Consider the following 20,152-nt stretch of genomic DNA (forward strand, 5'->3'; position numbering starts at 1 on the left):
GTTTTTGATATTATTTTACGTTATTTGGGATTGAGAAGTTCTGACTGCATCCCGAGTCATTAAAATGTTTTGTGAATAATGTGTAGATAACCTTGGTAAGAAGTGGTGTTATTGTTTTTGGTATATATGGTTTGTTTGTGATATGTTTAAAAACTGGTAGGATTTCAAGGTATATATATATTCAGTATATATAAAAAACGATGTATATAAATAGAGCATTTTCTATATTGTAGGTATCTGGCTCATTACGACAGTCCTGATGAGGCCTGAAATATTATAGGGCCGAAATGCGTCAACCTTGAAAGGAAAAGCCTTGGGATTACAATCATGTTGATAAAAGGACTAGAGTGATGGTAGTCCAATATTGTACTTCTGCACGAGAATATGGAACTATCTCTGGACAGAATGCTGTTTGTGTATATATAAATGAGCATCTGTGAAATTGATTAGGGTAATCTAAAAGTTTTTTGTCAAATATCGATTTATGTATTGTTTTTTCCATCTTTCGCTTTAGAAAATATATATAGAATAACAAAAAATAAAATAAACAGAACCACAGGTTGATTTGGTGACATTTTTTCAATAGCAACTAAAAGTGAGAGAGTTGTGCTCCAAAGAAGGTCTAATTAGTATTTTCCTTCGCATTTATTGCTAAAAGAAATATTAATTCCGACGCATTGTTTTGTATAGTTATATGTATTCATAGATAAAGCAGCATTAGATAATCTTCGCCCTATTTCGCTATTACCGTTTGTTGCAAAGATTGCTGAAAAAGTAGTTAACAAAGCAGCTAACAAATCACATCAATAAGAATGATTTACTGCACCCATCACAATCGGGCTTTAGAGCTGCACAATCCACAGAGTCAGTACTACTCATGGCCACGGATACAATGAGACAATACGCGGATGAAGGGCAGACAGCGGCAATGATCCTGTTGGATTTCAGCGCGGCCTTTGATACCGTCTCACATGGGCTGCTCCTTCATAGATTAGAGGAATGTGGTATCAGAAGTACAGCATTGCAATGTTAAATGTTATGTTATGTTAAATTTTTATTTATTCAGCGCACGTACGCCCATGGGCTTCATGGCGCTTTCGAAGTTTGCCAGAACACAGCATAACACTTAAAAATACATTTGCGTCAGGGTACATTTCACACCTATTTAAGAGTAGGCCTGTTTAAAAAGCCATGTTTTAAACGTTTGTCTGAAAGTAAGAAGAGTGTCACACTGTCTTAAAGATAATGGAAGGGCATTCCATAGGGAAGCGGCAAGATAATGAAAACCGCTACCACCCTGATGTTTTTTCTTAAATGGGGGGACCCTTAATAGTTCTTGATGGGCTGAACGGAGATTACGTGAGGGGGTATATTTACATACCAGATTCTTTATGAATTTAGGACCCTTGCCCTGCAAAGCTTTAAAGATAATGCAGCCGGCTTTAAAAGCAACTCTCTGGGCTACCGGCAGCCAGTGCAGATTTTCCAATTCTGGCCTAATGGATTGCCATTTAGGTTGTTTACTTATGAGCCTGGCTGCCTGGACATACTGTAATCTCTTAAGCTGACCTACTGGAAGGCCTAAATACAAACGATTCGAAAAATCAAGCCGAGATAGCACCAAAGCGATAATTACCTGAATCAGATCTGAGTGAGTTAGAAAATGGGCAATTTTCTTTATTTTTCTCAATTGGAAAAAACTAGATAAGACTACCATCCCTATACGGTTTTTAAGCGATAAATCCTCACTAACAGTCACCCCCAAGCTCTTCACAGTGTGGGATTTAGTGGGAGGAGTTCCCATATCAGATGGCCAAAAGTGGGGTCCCCAGCTAATTTCACTTTTCCCGGGCAAGATAAATTCTGTCTTGCCCGGGTTGAGCTTAAGATGGTTCAGATTCATCCATCTCTGGATATGGGACATAGTTTTTTGAAATTCAGCCACTGCATCAGGGGAGTCCAGAGAAAAAACGAGTTGCAGGTCATCCGCATAATTAAAAATTGTAACTTTGTGGCTTCTCAAAGAGTACAATAAAGGGCGTAAATACAGATTAAAAAGTAGCGGGGACAAAGAGGATCCTTGCGGAACTCCACAGGTAGAGACAATTTTTGGGGCTGTAAACGTCCCCAATCTAACGGATTGAGAATGTTCAGAAATAAAGGATTTCAGCCAACTCAAGGCAGGGCCCCTGAGGCCAGCCTGCTCGACACGGTTGACAAGAATAGAAAAGTCAACCGTGTCGAACCAGGCCGACAGATCCAGGAGCACCAATGCTTGGTGAGCGTCTCTGTCTGCGTTAGATCTCAGGGTTTTCTGGACCGCCAGTATCACTGTCTCGGTTGTGTGGCATGGGCGAAAACCTGCCTGATTCAGTTCCAGATATTCAGTATATTCAATAACATTTGAAAGACAATTAGAGACACAGGCTTCCAAAATTTTTGATAAATAGGGTAAGAGGGAAATCGGCCTATAATTCGTAAGATCATATGGGTCAATACCAGATTTTTTGGTTAAAGGGATCAACAGAGCATGCTTAAACCCACTCGGTACCTTGCCTTGTACAAGTGAGTCATTCAATAAAGGGAGAATACTTTGAGGGATAGCAAGTCCTACTTCTTTAAAAATATAGAGCGGGCAAATATCATCAGGCGATCCAGATTAGACACGGATGAGAAGATCAGAAAAGGTTTTGGACTCAATGGGAAAAAAAGTGTCTAGTGTAGAGGGGTTGTAAAATATATCATCTATTGGAGTTGGAATGGGAAAGCTAGTTATATTCTGTTTTATAGTGACAATTTTTTCCCTGAAAAAATCGTTCAATGAATCACATAATTTTTGAGTGGGAATTATTGGGGGAGCTGTCCTGTCATCATTGCAGAGATTGTTCACTGTATCAAATATCTCTTTTGATTTATTCAAAGAGTTCATAATTTTCAATGAAAAGTAATTGGTTTTATGTTGTATGAGGGTTTTTTGGTATATTTTCCTATCAGAACAATACATCTCTTTATCCTGTAGTAGATAGTTAGCTCTCCATTTCCTTTCTATTTGTCTGATCTCAAGTTTTAATTTCTTCAATTCTGGAGTGAACCATTTATAGGCCTCCCTCCCTCGTGATCTAGGAAAGCTTACTAGAGGAGCATGAATTTCTGCAGCTTGGCACAGCCATTGTGAAAATAACTTTTCACTAGATTCTATATCCCCATATTGAAAGGGAAGGGTGGTGGCCAGAGTATTTAAGAATAGAGAGGTAGATCTAAGGATTTCCATTTCCGGATGTCTCTGCCCGCCTGTAGTCTAGGTATGACAGTTCCATTGATTATAAATGAAAAATGTATTAAAAAAATGGTCTGACCAACTGCAAGGACATATAGAGGGCAAAGATAAAGACAAATTATATGACCAAGTTTGATCAAGGCTATGGCCCTTCTGATGAGTGGGAAAATGTATATGTTGTTTCAAGTTAATGTCCAGTAGTAGGTCTTTCAGTTCTGCTGCTTGAGAATCTAATGCCACATTATCAAACCAGTAATTCAAGTCCCCAATTAAAATAAGTTTAGAATAATTGATGACGCAGGAGGCCAATTGTTCTGCTAGCAGAGAGGGGAACATGACCATACACTGAGGAGGGCGATATAATAAAATTAATAATAACGCCCCACTATCAGTGTCTAATTTGATGACAATGTTTTCTGTGTTCGGGAGCAGCAAAGGTGAGAGTTCTCGGAACTGATGAGTTTTAAGAATAATAGCAGCTACTCCCCCCCCCTGTTTTCCAGATGGGCGATTGGCTGAAAGAATATAGTAGTCAGAGGGGAGAGATGCAAGTATATCTGGTAATAAATCAGAAGTAAGCCAAGTTTCTGTCAAAAAAAGAATATCTGGTTTTTCACATGTCAATAGAAGAAAAATATCTACCTGGTGTTTAATCATTGACCGTGTATTAAGGTAGATGCATCGGAACTTAGACAAAGGTTTATTAGGAATAACATAATCCGTACATGAAGACATCGTGGGTGGGGGGGCAGCTTTTAGGGTATCTTTGGCGATGTCAAACTGAGAGATAAGTTTTAAAGTATGCGAAGATAATGGCAGCTCCGAATTACCAATGGGTCTAAGTGCAACTAAATCAGAGGCAGAATAGATAAAATTTTGTCCAGAGTCAGCGGCCCCAGGTTCCGGACACTCGCCTTCGGCGCACCAACGTCGCGCCCGCTGCGCTCGTCCGCTGCGCTACCTCAGACACATTGCGCTTTATGGGAGGAAGCCTCGGGCTACTGGACCACTGACTCTGGTGCCAGTGCCCTTCAGGCTCCTCCTAATATGGCGCCCGCTCTCCACCGGATCGGCACGAGAAGCCGCGGTGAGAGAGCCGCCCTCCACACGAACGTTAGAGGAGCCGCGATGGACCAGGGCGGAGGGGAGTTCTGCACAGCAGGTAGGAACAACAAATGACAAGCTGGTATCAGCAGTAAGTTTAAAAAGCTAAGCGCCTGCCTTTGCTCTGCAGGACGCTGCAGAGGTGCAAATATCGCCAATTAAAAAGCAACCATAGAAGACACAAATAGTAAATTGCCTCAGCAGGTTAAAATAATTACAATGCCGCACTGTTGCACAATGTGTATCCTTAGGCGCGCTGCGTCCCAGTGGCACCAGGGAACTGCCACTAACCTGGTAACCACACGGGAAACAGCACAGCACAGTCGCTTTATGGGAGGGAGCCTCGGGCTACAGGACCGCTGACTCTGGTCCCAGTGCCCTTCAGGCTCGTCCCAATATGGCACCCGCTCTCCACCGGACCGGCACGAGTAGCCGCGGTGAGAGAGCCGCCCTCCACACGAACGGCAGAGGAGCCGCGATGGACCGGGGCGGAGGGGAGCTCTGCACAGCAGGTAGGAACAACAATTGACAAGCTGGTATCAGCAGTAAGTTTAAAAAGCTAAGCGCCTGCCTTTGCTCTGTAGGATGGCGCAGAGGTGCAAATATCGCCAATTAAAAAGCAAACATAGAAGAGACAAATAGTAAATTGCCACAGCAGGTTAAAATGATTACAATGCCGCACTGTTGCACAATGTGTATCCTTAGGCGCGCTGCGTCCCAGCGGCACCAGGGAACTGCCACTAACCTGGTAACCACCGGTTGCGATGGATGGTATGGATGGATGGTATCCTTTCTTTCCTCACATAGCTTCCAAGTTGCCCAGCAATCATAACTGTGTATAAAGATTCCCTCTACCTCAGGGAGTTCGACAGGGATCGATACTGAGCCCCACGTTATTCAATCTATAAGTGGGACCATTGGCTGATCTAGTGGGGGAGTACAATGTTACAATTGTGTTGTACGCTGATGACACTCAGCTGATTGTGATGTCTCAAAACAGTGAACAGGCAGCTCTCCAATTCTCCATGTGTTTGGAGGATGTGGCTGCATGGATGTCAAATCACTGCTGAAAGTTGAATGGTAACAAAACTGAGGGAATGATTGTGGGCAAGGCCCCAAACATATGGAGATCTGCCTGGTGGCCTGAGACATTAGGCCAATTACCCACCTCAAAAACTAAGGTGAAAAACCTCGGAGGGTGGTTTAACTCCAAATCGTCATTTGAGAGTCAAAACCGTAGAGTAGTAGGAAAATGCTTTGGGACTCCAAAAATACTTAGAAAGATCCTTGATTTACTGCAGAAGAATGCCAGGAAAACCATTGTACATGCCTCTGTGACCTCCCAACTGGACTATGGCAATGTACTATACTTAGGGGCATCAAAGAAAGGCCTGACTAAACTTAAGTCAGTACAAATTAAGCCTTCTCGTTCGGTACTAAGCCTCCCTTGAAGAGCATCTACAAAGAAAGCCTTGGCAGAATTGCTCTGGTTGCCAGTTGGGAAAATAATTGTGTTCAAGGCAATGTGCTATTGTCATCGAAGACTGTTAAAAAAAGCCCACAATATCTATATTCTCTAATAACTCGATATACTCCCAGACGGAACATAAGATCTGAAGGTAGGGCGCTCGTAAATGTACAGAGAATTAACACAGCAAGAATGGGGGCACGCTCATTCAGATACCTCCCTGCCAAAACGTGGAACACGCTTCCAGAAGATCTACGAATGGAGACTCTCGAAACCAGGTTTCACAGACACCTGAAGAGTTGGTTATTCTCCTTCAGCATATTAGAGCTCCCCAAGAATTTAAGTCCTATTAGCCGAACCTGCCTCCCTTCCTTTTTAGTGAGTCTGTTTTAGCGTGGGGACACACCCGTGGTGTACCCATGCGCTCTACAAATGGATTAAATTAGATTAAATCAATGTGTGGGCCCTAAAATGAGGTTTAAGTCTGGCACTGGAGTATGGCAGCAATGGCATTCAGAACCAGTGTAATTCTAGCTAAGATTATATGATGTTACCTGGGCCCAAAGGAAGATGCAGAATTGTTGGTGTTTTAAATGACCATTGCGTGCAACTTTGTCAGTTTAATGTAAAATTTAAGCCAATCCTTGTAAATAAACACATATAATAGACAACAATATTCCCACGTCTTTCTCATCAGGGCTAGCTGACCAGATGTCGCCTGTCCCCATTGCATGAATCGTTTGTATGAATGAGTGTGTCAAAGATCCAACAAATGTTACAATTGAAAGAGCTTTGAAAGCTATCATTAATATCCGGTGTATTAAAAATTGCCCGTGGAGCCCAGTCTCATTGTGCAGTTCTTGGAAAGTAAGCAGCCTAGGGTCCCTGAATAATTCACCCACTGTGGTAATTCATAGTCTCCCCACCTCAGTAAATCAGTTGCAGTGACAGTGCCAGTCTGCAGTGACAATCTCCATTGGAATCAGAGTAACGTATGGTCTCACTGGGGACCTGTTATTTCAACTTCTTGATAAGCAGCAAACCACTAGTCTGTCCAGTTATGGGAGGCCACTGGGTGGAGGGCAGTCCAGTAAAAGCAGCATCTGCGAGCATCCCCTTCCAATTGTATTGATAAGTACTATGTTTACACAAGATGATGACCTGCAAGCTATCTAGACATCCATTGGAGCTGGGCCGCTAAGTAATAATTTTCAAAATCCAACACCCCTCTCCCTGCCTTCCAAGAAGCAGCTTACGTTTTTCCAGAGCCATCCTTCTTCTCCAAGTGTCCCATACAAGGTCTCCAAACATTGTTGGGATCAACAACGGCAAATTAACAAAATGTTAATATCACTCTCTTTGATATTGTGCTGCGGCCGAGAACGGATAGCGCCAGAAATTATCACAATGCAATTTCTACTCTTAAGGATAGCATAACTGCCACTAGATAACTGTCCAGAAGAACTGAGTCAGTATGATAAATGTTTCTACCCACAAAACAGAAGGTATACATCTCCCATCGTAGTTGTCTGCCTCCAGCTCGACCTCCTCACTCACTAGAGCAGGGCTGAGTGGAAAGATGTATGATTTCCCCAGTTAACCCCTAGGCCCTAGACTTCTTGAAACAATGAAAGTGCCTAAACTACAGATTAGCATTTATATTATCTTTCGCATAAAGAAGCATGTTGTTGGCATATAGGGAGATGGAGTGCAGGATTCCTATAATCTGGAGCCTACAGCGGTCATCCTCCTTCTGTATCATAGCTGCTAATGGCTCCCCAGCCAATGCGAATATCAGTGGGTATGGTTGGCAAACTTGCTGTGTGCCTCTGGAAAGTTGGTTTTAACCCCTTCCATGCTCATGACGGAACGGTTCCGTCATGAGCGTAAGGTGGCCTGTGCTTATGACGGAACCGTTCCGTCATGGTTCCATAGGCCCAATGGAACGTTCAGCACCGCAGCAAAATTCGCGCAGCACAGAAGGGGTTAAATGGAAAGATCAACTTATTGGTTTTAACCCTAGCAGTCGGCCTATAGTCATTTAAACTATTGAACCATTTGCATTCCAAGACCAAATCTCATTAGGACTTTAATCGCATAATACCAGTTAACGTAATCAAAGGCCTTTTCCAGGTCTAGTGTGAGGCAAGCAGAATTAGGCTATCTCCTATGGGGCTGATTCTATTATACCAAGGAAATTCCTCATGTTTAGGGAGGAATCCAATCAGTTATGACCCCATTTTGATTGGCATGTATCAAGAGGCGCAAATTTGGGAGAAATTGTCTCAGGGGGATTCAATTGAGTATATTGTACTCTGTCGTCAGGGTAGAGATACGCTTATATAAAGGTATATCTAAGGAGTCACTTCCTGTATTAAGTATCGAGACCACCAGATCTTCATTAATGATGGATTGACAAATATCCCAACTTCTGTGATTCTTCATAAAGAGTAACCAGTTTAGGAATCAGTAAGGAACTGAATATTGATACCACCTAATATCAAGGATAGAATATCAATGGACAAAATATTTAAAGGTAAATGCATTTAGGGAAGTATAGATTTACTGTGTAAAACTCTGTGGGGATCCCATCTAATCTATGTGTTACAGTTACCTTGTTGTTAAGTGCTCCTATTATCGTGTTTAGTTATTGGAGAGTCCATCTTCACAGCTTGGGCACAAGTTGAATCTGGCAGTGTCACTCCAGCCAAAAAGTTATGTATGTCACCCTCCCAAGGATCTTTAACCCTGATATAGTTTCCCATAGGAAATTACTGGTTTATCTGCTTCTGTATGTGTTTAGCTGTCTATGCATTGTAGTCAACACATCTTAATCTTTCTGATGGTGCTGCATGAAATTCTTTTGCTTGTAAAATCTGTGCTGAATGGCCCCCATTCGTGGAGTCTGCTTGCTCTAGGTCAATACAGGAGTCCTCTGTCTTTTGGAGATCATTTAAAATTACTTTCTTGGCCCTGACAGTTGTTTGAAAGCACGTGCCTCTCAGCACAACCTTAGACACCTTCCATTCAACTTGGGGGAAGGAGGTTCCTGTTATTATCCCTAAAGTAGTTGATAGTTTCTCTTGATGTTTCCCCAAAAACTGCATCCTCACATCAGAAGGGCTGCAGTGTCCATGTTGGAAAAGAATCGAAAGTCCTCCCCATTTCCAATTCCATCGCGATATGGCAGGGACCATTTTACCAATAAAAGTGGTATTTGTGACGCTGTGTCTTAGCAGTGAAGATCAAAGTGTACTGTCTCATCTTGTGTGCAAGTTATGTGGAACAGAGAAAAAGGAGTAATATTTCATGTCCGTGCATACAGCGCCAAGAATCTGCCAGTAGCTAATGGTCCAGCCCCTTAACATTCATAGACTGCCGCAGACTATGACAGGAGGGGCGCGTTCTGTCTAAAGTCATGCAGGGACACTATTAAAATCCCCTCCCAGAATGCAGGACCTACCAACCCATTCAGAGAATGTGGTTGAGAGTTATGTGGAAAGTTTTAGTGGTCGGTATTTGGAGCATAAATACTTCCCAACACAATTGGTCGGCCATTTAAGTTCCTTACAGTAGTTCAAACCTCTCATCTCAATCAAACAGGGTGACATTTCCCACAAATGAAACTATTGGTATCCCCCACATCACTGCACCACTGGTATACGCAGAATATTTTGTAGAAAGCACTTATCCTTCCACCTGTGTTGCAATGTGGTGCAAGAAAGCTGTATGTTTTTGTCTTCTTCTAAGCTGAGAATGAATCTTATGCTGTTGACGTTTGTAGCATGTGTGACTGTAGATACACATGCTACATACTCCTGCCATCTAGTGTTGAGCTCAAATGTTTGCAACTTGTTTTTTTTCAAAGTTGTCCTTCGAGATACGATGTATAGTAACTCCTCACTTAGTTGATAATGCGCAGGGACCCCGCCTCCATTGTAAGTTACTTTTTTTCTCCATCGGGTTCAGACATTCATCTACCAATCGGGCTCCATGTTCAAAGCATAATAGTGCCTACCGCCTACCGCCGGGCAGATTCCTTTCTTCGACTCCTGTTGTCGCAGAACAATTCTCACAGATCCTGCTTCATCATTATTCAATGTACTTCAACAACCACACTCACGCTTCCTTACGAGTCTTAGCCCACTCTTGTGGCCTATCACCTCTCACCTCTAACCTCGGGTATCCCATTGTCAAGAATTCCAGGTCAATGATGGAAAGGTCGCGCTTCCAATACTGCCCCCAATGCCATGTAAAGTTCCCCTGGACTGACCACCTTCAAGTCTTCAATCTCTGCTTTTCCCCCAAGCATGACAAGAACACCTGCCAGGAATGCCTCACTTTTCCGTAGAAGAAGACCCTTGAAAACCGACGCGATTGAAGGAGAACCAATCGCAGAATGCAGCAATGAGACAGATGCAACACCAACATCTTCAGGGAACAAGATGTCGAGTTGGAGGATGAAGCCATCTTTTCCAAGACCGAGTTGCTGCATTCCAGTTCAGAGGAGAGCTCACCCTCTGAATCAGAAGGAGAGAAGCACCAGGGTCCAGAGGTTCATCTGAATTCTTCGACTGTGAGTCCAAATTACCTTGGAATCCACACCTCCTCCAAAGCATAGGAGACCTAATGACAGAGGCCATAGCCTCTTCTCTGCTTTACCTCCTACTCCTCACATCCGACATTTCCTGCTGTTTCCCCTGCTCCCCCACCACTTTCCTCACTGCCACCACATGTGCCACCTCCAGCTTCACAGGAGGGGTCACCACACTTCCTATGGGGAGGGCTGCCCAATGTATCCAGCTGAGCTTATGAGGTCCCTATGATCCTTAACACAGACCCCTGATATGTGTCTCCATAAACCACCTGAGACACTAGCTCCCCCCCCCCCCCAGACACTAACTTGTACCAAAACAGTACAGTAGATATGCACGTTGTGCAGGAAGACAACAACGTCCTGGTTACAACTCTTTCAAAGACACAACGTACCCTCAAGTTCCTCTCAGTGCTGAAAGGGCTGCTTAAGACCCCTGCATTCAAAATTGGAGACAAGGCTCAGGTCATCACACCTAGGTTCAACAAAAAGTACAACCCTATGCTCTAACTCTCCCCTACATCCATGCCATGTTCTCCCGTTCTCTCTCATGATCGACACAGTGCAGAAAGGTGCTAACCCACTGGGTACAGAGTATTGTCCATCTTCTGACAAGTAGAGTAAAAATATTGATGCAGCAAGCAAGAAGCAGTACAACTCTGTTGTCCTGCTCTCCAATACGTCAGGATGTATTGGGATGAGACAGAGGAACTTCTTCAACACCTCCCTGCACAGTATAGACAATGTTGACAAGAGCTGGTTACAGGGGACTAGACCATCTCAAAAGTCACCATCCGCTGCACTCTCGACGCAGCCGAAAATGCGACCAGGGGTGGTAATACCATTATCATAGTCTAGTGTCATTCCTGGCTCTCTGTCTCTGGTTTTAAGCCAGCAGTACAACAGCAGCTGCTTTAACTGCCTTTTATTGATGAACACCTAATTGGGTCGCAGGTAGATTAGATGCTTGGAAAGCTCAAGAAAGACGCAGATATAGCCAGGGCGATGGGTGACTTTCAGACAACCACTACTCAGGGTCCTTTCGCAGGTCACTGTACAGGGGGGCAGTAAGACCACCTCGCCGGACTCTCCTGCGTCTTACCTGAGGTAGCAACAACTGTACCACCAAATATCAACACAGGTATATTCAGGAGGAAGTTACAAGGAAACAACACCATGTGGCGGGGTCAAAGGAGCCATGTCCTTCAAGCAGTGACTCCCTTTCACTTCCCCCCAATCACACTACACCTGTCAAGGATAGACTACAGGGATCTCTCCCTCACTGGGAAGAGATCACTGCTGACCAGTGGTTTTCCCAATCATACAACACAGCAACCACCTGGAGCTCACTGCAAGCATACCAAACATCCCATCCTGCAGACACACCTTCTCAGAAGAACACCAGTCCCTTCTTGATGGACTGCGCTCAAAGAGTTTGGTATCCCGAGCTACTCAGTATGAGCGTGGATCCCCTGATCGGTCTACCTCTTCGGGGAGATCTTCTGTCGCAGCAGCAGGGGACGGTCCTCCATCCGAACCTGCCCAGCCTCGACCTACATGCGTGGAGATTGAGCGGCGACAGCTGATTCCATTTGACTTGCCTCCTGAAGTCTGTGATATCATTCTGACAGCCAGGCGTCCCTCCACTAAATTAGTATTTGCCTGCAGGTGGGAAGATTTGTGGCATGGTGTACAGCAGAGGCTGTAGATCCCCTTTCTGCCTCTCTTTCACAAGTCATTATTTGTTCCTTCTTTTTCTGGCCCAGCAGGGCTCTGCTCTAGACACTATTAAGGGCTACCTTTCTGCGATTTTGTCCTTTCTCAGGCTCCCTGATCAGTCCTCTCTTTTAGAGTCCCCTGTTGTTAATAGATTTCTCAAAGTCATTACTCACCTTTTCCCTCCTATTCCGTTTGTAATGCCGCAATGGGACTTGAATCTGGTTCTTACTTATCTGATGTGCGCTCCTTTTGAACCGGTTCACAACTGTCCTCTTCGTTTATTGACTTTGAAGACTGCTTTCCTGGTTGCCATCACCTCCGCTAGGCACGTGATGAGCTCCAGGTTCTTTCCTGTAAGCCTCCTTTTCTGTCTGTTCATCCGGACAAGGTTGTGCTTCGCACTCGTCCTTCCTTCTTGCTGAATGTTGGTACTGCCTTCCACATCAGGAAAACTATCACCTCGTCCACTTTCTTTCCGCCTCCGCACCCTTCCAGAGAGGAACAGAGGCTCCACCGTCTGGACCCAAAACGTGCACTCTCATTTTACCTGAATCGCACACAACAGTTCCAGGTGGATGACCAGCTCTTTGTTGGCCACGTAGGCGCCAAGAAAGGTCAGGCTGTACAGAAGAGGACTATCTCCCGCTGGGTCGTCTTGTGTATCAAAGCCTGTATTCTCTGACTAAAAAGGAACCTCCAGTGGGGTTGCGTGCTCATTCTACCAGGACGACAGCAGCTACTACTGCATTGGGATGTGGTGTCCCCCTGCAAGACATCTGTCAGGCAGCCACGTGGTCCTCGCTGCACACTTTTACCCTGCATTATTGCCTTGACAGTCAAGTCCGGAGAGACAGCTTCTTTGGCCATTCTGTTATCCATGACTTCCTGGTGTGATCTTGATTTGCAGACCCACCACCGGGGTTTATATTGCTGCGGTATCTATTCTAAGGTAAGGAATCTATCACTATGTGTTTCTTTCAGATGAACAAGTTACTTACCTTCGGTAACGATATATCTGTAAGAAACATCAGTAATGATAGATTCCTTACTGCCCCACCCATCCTCCCCATTCTGCAAACTGATTTGTAGGGTTAAGGTCATCCCTTTCAGGGCCCTAGTTTTAATTGCACCAGTGGTCGGTATCTTGCATGGCTCTGAGTTTTCTTGCACAGAAAGTCGTGTAGAGAACTACAGTTAGCGCACGAGGGCGGCGTCTAAGTAGCTGCAGCGACGTCATCTCAGCGACCACGATGCCAACGATAGACGTGGAGCGGCACAACGCCACCTTCCAATGTGTAGGGGTACTGCTGATGAAAACTTTCTGGATCCAGTATGACGCCTGGAGGTAATTCTAAGGTAAGGAATCTATCACGACTAATTATTTTTACAGATATATCTTTACCGAAGGTAAGTAACTTGTTCATCAGAAGAAGAAGTTACTTACCTTCGGTAACACTGTCTAACTGTAGATTCCTCACCAAACATTCTGCCTCCCCGTTCTGTAAACTAGACCCATTTTCCATCTAAAAAGGCCCAAATTTAGAGATCTGTGTGCTGCACATGCCAATCTGCCAATAGACTCTGCATCCAAAAGCACAGACTGCCTAAGAAATCAACTGATGTTAGTGAACATGGGCAGCTCTTATACGCGGCTCACCTCATCACTTCCAGAGCATAGCATCATGGGCATGGAGTTGCAAGATGACACATTCTAGTGGCACACTTTTAAGTTTTCAGATAGAGTTTGAATCGGGGTTGAGTATTCACATGGTGAGGAATCTGCAGTGAGACAGAGTTTGAGAAAGAGGGTAACCGAAGGTAAGTAAGACTATGATCTTATCTGCATAGAGAGAGATTTATTGTGTTTTTGTTACTGGGTAGGAAACTCCCATAAAATCATTTCCCTGGTGTAACAGGAATAAGAGTGACAATAAAGCATTGGTTATCAACAGATGCTTTACAAACAGTGCAAGGATGGGAGGATAGTTGGGCCCAATTAGCACAGTTTCAAACATTCTGCTGATGCTGTTTGTTAAAATGCCAGTAAATGTTCTAGATTTGTGCACTTTCTGAAACACTAAAGCGTAGTAGTATTTCCAAACTTTCTATTTTGTGCCTTAAAACTGTTGCACAACTGTATTAAAGTGCCCAGTGCATGTCAGCCCTCTCACATTGTTACTTTGTTTCAGAGCTACAGGACTTGCTATATCCCACCCATTGTAGGTCTCCCTTGGCTATGGTTTTTCAGACTGGTGTATAGGTGTCTTCATCCTTCATCGTGGAGAGAGTCCTTTGTTCTGATTTGGTCCAGGGAATGAGTGGTTATGCAGCGCCGGTTTGGGACACCGGTTGTCATGCAAAGTCTTGTAGGAATGGACAACAGTGTGATGTTCTTTATGGCCTCTCTGGTTAATTTGAAATCATCTTGGGAAATATTCACTGACTTCCTTTATTTTCTTAGTCTTCCTCAGTGAGCACACTGAAGCATCTGGGACCCAGCCCTGAGCCTATGTGTGATGTGGCAAACATCAATCAGGAAGACATCTTTGCGGAGCTTAAAACCTGGAGGGAGATCCATGCTCAGTAAGGTTTTTATTTATTGTACAGGAGCAGTGGTGGTTTAGTGAAGAGGTTGCCTTGACTGCATGTTATTCGTTAATTTACTGATATATGATTGATCGAGTTTTCGAGCATATGACAAATGAACATTGACAATGAATATGGAAAAATCTAAATCTTTAATTGTCTAAGAAATCATCTTGTGGCAGATATGTAAGCATTCAGTTTGCTCACATATCAGCCATCGATTCGGAGGTGCATGATCCATCAATGTTCCACTTTGTGAGCATGAATTTGATGTATGACTCTTATCACATATTTACCCAAGCCCCTCAGGGTCATGTACAACTGGTTTGATAGAATAGGCCTGACTTCCAGTAAGGGCTAGCCCTAGCTCAGGTTGCTAAATTAATTACTGATGAACTTACAGATCTGGACTGAACGCATGCCCTCACATTTAGGAGTGGTGATAATGGGACAACTGCCAGAATTCCGTGCTGTTTAGGCTGTCCATATCTTGCATCCCTCACTGATTTTATTTTATTTTTTAAACAAATTTTATTAGGTTTTATGAAACAAGACATTGACATCTCTCAAATCTCAAATCTGGTCCCCTTCTCCTCATCGCAATATACATTCGAACTAACAGAGGATCCCAGCTCAACCTTAAGGCACATTTCTGCAATGTTCTTGGAAAATAAAGGTCTTGTAACAAAGGGAGCAATGTTCAGTGCTCGATGGGGTCCAAAATAACAAACTTAACTATTCCTACTAAAAATATCCATACCCTAAATTCCCCTCCCCCTCCCTTCAGGCATGTCAGATCCCCCCAGTTCTCTGCTCTCTGTAATAACCCCTGAGAATGCATAATCGGTGATCTCCAAAAGGTAAACTATAGAGCTTTATGTAGGCTGCCGCTTTGGGTCCACGTATCATACATATCGCTAATGGGGGGTGCCTGGCTACTTCTATGCACCACAGAGGGCCTACCTGTTACCAGCTCTCCCGGGTCAGTGTCATCATCACTTTCAGCGTCTGGTTCTTTTAATAGTCCCACCAAGTGCTCCCACGCTCTAGCTGCCTCGAGTGCTCTATCACTTCCTGTCCTCTTTGCCAATTGTCGCTGAACCATCCCATTTGATAAACTCTCTCTTCCAGCAATCTAAGCTCAGTGGCCCACTCGTCTTCCAGTGCTTCGTGATTTTTCTCTTGGCAACCACCAGTCTGATATCTATAATAGTGATTTTAGTTTTAGCTGTGTGGGGAAACCAATGCAGTATACAAGTCCGCAATGCCATATCCAGTTCCCTATCCATCACTACCCTCAATACAGCAAGTACGTCATTCCAGTAAGTAACCAGAAGCGGGCACTTCCAAAGCATGTGAGGGAAGTCTGCTCCTTCACCCGGCATCTCGGGCATTCATCTAAGTCCGTGTTAAAATATGTTTTAATTTTTGCCGGTGTGAGGTAAGCACAATGTAAAACATAGAAATGGAGCAATTGAAAGCGGGGCATTTCTGGTACTCTTCCACGCACGCTCCACTATCTCAGCCTAAGCCCTTTCCAGAATCTCTCTCCCTACATCAGCCTCCCATTTGAACTTAAGTATGTCCAAAGGGGGTAGCTTCTCAAGGGTCATGCCCTTGTATAGGCACGTGACTGCCTTAAACCTCCCTGCTGCAGTCACTATGTATTGTTACCCTAAAGAAACCTTAGGTTCCACTTGGCCCTCTCTCCGATGTGCACGAATAGCCGCAGTGAGCGCTGCATGAAGTAGAAAGTCCCCTCCTCTCAATTCAAACTGCTCCTGCAACGTACAAAAGGGTAACATGGTCCCGTCCTCATATAGATCCCCAAGAGTAGCCAGCCCCCTCTCAGCCCAATCCTGTATGTCCTGCCAAGAACCCCCATGGGGAGCACCTAGCACATAGTGAGTGGTATATCAGGGGCCTACAGCACTTTAAAATCTGCCCTCTTGAGACCTCGTCTCCAGCATTGTCTCGCTGTCTTAAGATACGTAGGCAGGGCACCCACGTGAACAGGAGAAACAGCACTATTCGAAATAGCTGCTGTTTCTCCGGAACTCCCCCTCTCTCCTCACCCACGCCTCGCAGCATCATCGCCACTTGCTGTGTCAACCACTGCAGCTGTGCAGCTAAATAATAGGTTTCAAAGTCCGGCACTGCCCAGCCCCCCACCGACCGTGGACACATCAGTACTTTCAGGGAGACCCTCCGTCTCCCATAAGAACCCCTTGATCATGGACGCAAGTTGCTTAAATATCTATATCTTGCTTAAATATCCAGACCGGCAGGGTTCCAAAGAAATACAACAGTCGGGGAATTGCCACCATTTTAAGTAAAGCCACCCTCCCGGCCACTGATAGTGGCAACATTCCCCCAAAAACAAAACTGCCCGCCAAGCCCCTCACTGCTCTAATGATGTTGCCCTCTAGTATATCTGAACTAGAATGATATATGTGGACCCCCAGATAGGGGAGGCATCTACTTTCCCAACAGAATACCTCTGTGTTTTGCGACTCGCATCTATTTCCATCAGTGGGGAATAAGCAGGATTTAGCCCAATTAATCCTGAGGCCAGACATCTCCCCTAGTTCGTGCAGTACCGCCTTTGCTCCCAACAATTCACTCCCCTTGTCCCCCAGGAACATAAGCAGATCGTTCCCATACAAGGCTATATGATGCATTTGTCCTCGTACCCGCAATCCTTCATAATATCTCCCAATCCTAGCTTTCGCCGCCAATGGCTCCATGGCCAACACGAACAAAAGAGTGGAAAGCGGGCATCCCTGCCTCGTGCCCCTGGTCACAGTGCAAGCGTCCGATATCACCTCTCCCGTCCAAACCTGTGCTGTAGAGGATTTATAAAGTAACGTTGTCCATGCTATAAAATCTGCCCCCAACCCGAATCGGGCCATGACATGAAAGAGATAGGGCCACTCCAAACTATCGAAGGCCTTCTCCATGTCAACTGCGAATATCGCGGCGCTAGCCTTGGGGTAAGAGTCCACTTTGAGTATACTCAACAATCTCCGAACATTGAAGGCCGTATTCCGAGTGGGAATAAAGCCAGATATTGGTCGCAATGGATTATGGTTAACATATAGGGCAGCAGATGAATAGCTAAAATTCGGTTTAAAATCTTATAGTCTGTATTGAGCATGGATAGCGGACGGTATGCCGTTCAATCCCACGCCGGTTTACCAGGTTTTAGTAACGGGATAATAACCGCCTCCCTAGTGGACACAGGGAGATAACCCAGTTTCCGCGCCCTATTATATAAAGTCACCAACCGCGGCGCCAACTGCTTAGGGTAAGTAGCATTAAACTCGATCGGGAGCCCGTCCGTTCCCGGCGTTTTATTCCGCGCCATGTGTTTAATAGCCACCCGCACCTCTCTAAGTTCAATATCCCCGCCGAGCGCCTCAGCTTGCCCTTCCTCTAGTTGCGGGACCTGGAGCTCGCGTGTAAAGCCCTCCCCAGTCCTAGTTGTCTTGCTCCTGTATAATTCCTTATAGAAGGCGTAAAACAGCCTGTTTATTCCTCTTGAGTAAAGCAGGCACCCCCTGCGGGTCTCGAATCTCCAAGATCGATGACCCCCTGCGCGCTGGATTGGCCAACCAGGCCAGCAAGGCTCCCTACTTGTCCACCTCGTCATGAGTGCATGCAAGATACGCCTTGTGGTCAAAGCATCTTAGGCGCGCAACCTGCCCCACTAGCACCTCCCTCGCCTCTTCTAAGTCTCACTGTCTGTCTGGATTTTCAGGGCGCAGTTTCTCAATCTCCCACAGATGAGTGTCAGCCCCCTTCTACTGCTGCTAACAGTCTACTGCGCACTCCCACCATTTCAGACATACAGCGCCACTGAAGCACCACCGTAAAGGCGTCCCATTCCACTAGTGGCATTGTGAAAAGTTGGCCTGGTATATGATGATCACTAATTCTAGTGAGCACCTTGCACCAGTCCAAACGACCCTTATGGTGATTGGTTGTAAGTCAACCTTATAGACCAGCTATCCTAGTGGTAGCATGGACAAAAGTAGTCTTAGGCTAAACTCAAGAGGGCATGTGAAGCCAGCTGTTGTCCCATATGGAATCCTTTTAATACCAAATGAAAGGACACCACACAAGTTATATATTATTAAATATATGTATTTATTTCTAGAATAATCCCCTATATTCTTTATGAGCACAGAAGCACAAGCGTTAAACAAAGAACTCAATATAACATACAATAAGCTGCACAATTATGGATAGGCCGGGTGGCCACTCAAACCATGTATTAGAAAAGTGGTATAAGTACCACGTCACGAAGAATGGTAAGGCCTAGGGCCTTGGGAATCGCTGGGCCAACGAAGGTTAGGACATAGGAGGCCCACAGGATGCGGGTGCAGTGTCTATAGGCAACCGCGTTTACCACACAAGTCAATGGTGCGTAAAAATCAGAAAGTGATAGGTTTAGGAACCTTCCGGCTGGACTAGAACTTAGCCACTTGAAACTAGGACACTAGGGTTGTAAATCACTACAGGGGCACCGGAGTACCCTTGTTACCTCACCCACAGGAAGCGGGTGCATAGATGCCAAAGTGCGTCGGAATTCTTCGTGGAGTTCTAGGGAGCCTGGAGGAAAAGATGCTGCAGGCGACCAGGAGAGAAGAGTCCAGTTGGATCCAAGGGTGGATCAAAGATGTAGAGTACCTGAAAGCAGAGGGGACAGAGTCTAGATCACTAGCCAGTGACCAGGATGGAACCAGGAAGGAACCAGGCAATGTCGGGTTGCGATCAGGTGCTGTTGAGTGACCCTCCCAAGGCACCATCCAGCTATGAAAAACTCAGCTTTCGAGAATTGAGTGCCTTGTGCTCCTCAAGAGGGCTAAAAGGGGTCATAACCCCACCATCCCTATCCTAATAGCTATTCTAGAGAGAGCTGATATTGGGAAGGCTGAGGAAGTCCTCCCAGTTAATACAGGAGAAGGGGACCCCAAAGAAGATGGCACCATCACTCCAGCAGATGAGGAGGGAGATGGGGATGAGTCAGATGATCAGGGGGAAGGCCAAGTTCAGGTCAGAAGACTTAGCAGGGCCAATGTAAGCCTACATGGGGATGGACCTAATAGTAGACTTCTACCTGGCAATAGAAGGGATAGACCTCCTTCCAGGGAGTCTAACCAGTCTAATGCCTCAAGGGATCTCAAAGGGGAATGACTTCCCCTGGAGAAAAGAACATGAGGCTAGGATGAGAGCTGTCCAACTTCAGATTGAGAAAGAAGAGATAGCCCTAGCCCAAGCTAAACTTGCTTTAGCAAGGGAGCAAAGATTAAGTGGATTATATTTCACTGGTGGCAGCAGTATCCCTAAGGATAAAGACAGGTCCTATGATCATAGAAACCTGAGTAAGACTGTGCCCCCG

General features: G+C 45.1%; 1 protein-coding gene across 1 annotated transcript in view; it reads left to right on the forward strand.

Annotated features, from left to right (window-relative positions):
• Positions 1-20,152, forward strand: part of LRRC56 (leucine rich repeat containing 56) — a 594,120-nt gene that overhangs the window by 527,883 nt on the left and 46,085 nt on the right. The window contains exon 12 of the mRNA XM_086958939.1: positions 14,624-14,745. Within this exon, the coding sequence (XP_086815065.1) occupies positions 14,624-14,745 (122 nt within the window). The remainder of the gene's footprint in view (positions 1-14,623; positions 14,746-20,152) is intronic.

Source organism: Lissotriton vulgaris, chromosome 2_1 (genome assembly GCF_964263255.1).
Source record: "Lissotriton vulgaris chromosome 2_1, aLisVul1.2, whole genome shotgun sequence".
NCBI lineage: Eukaryota > Metazoa > Chordata > Amphibia > Caudata > Salamandridae > Lissotriton > Lissotriton vulgaris.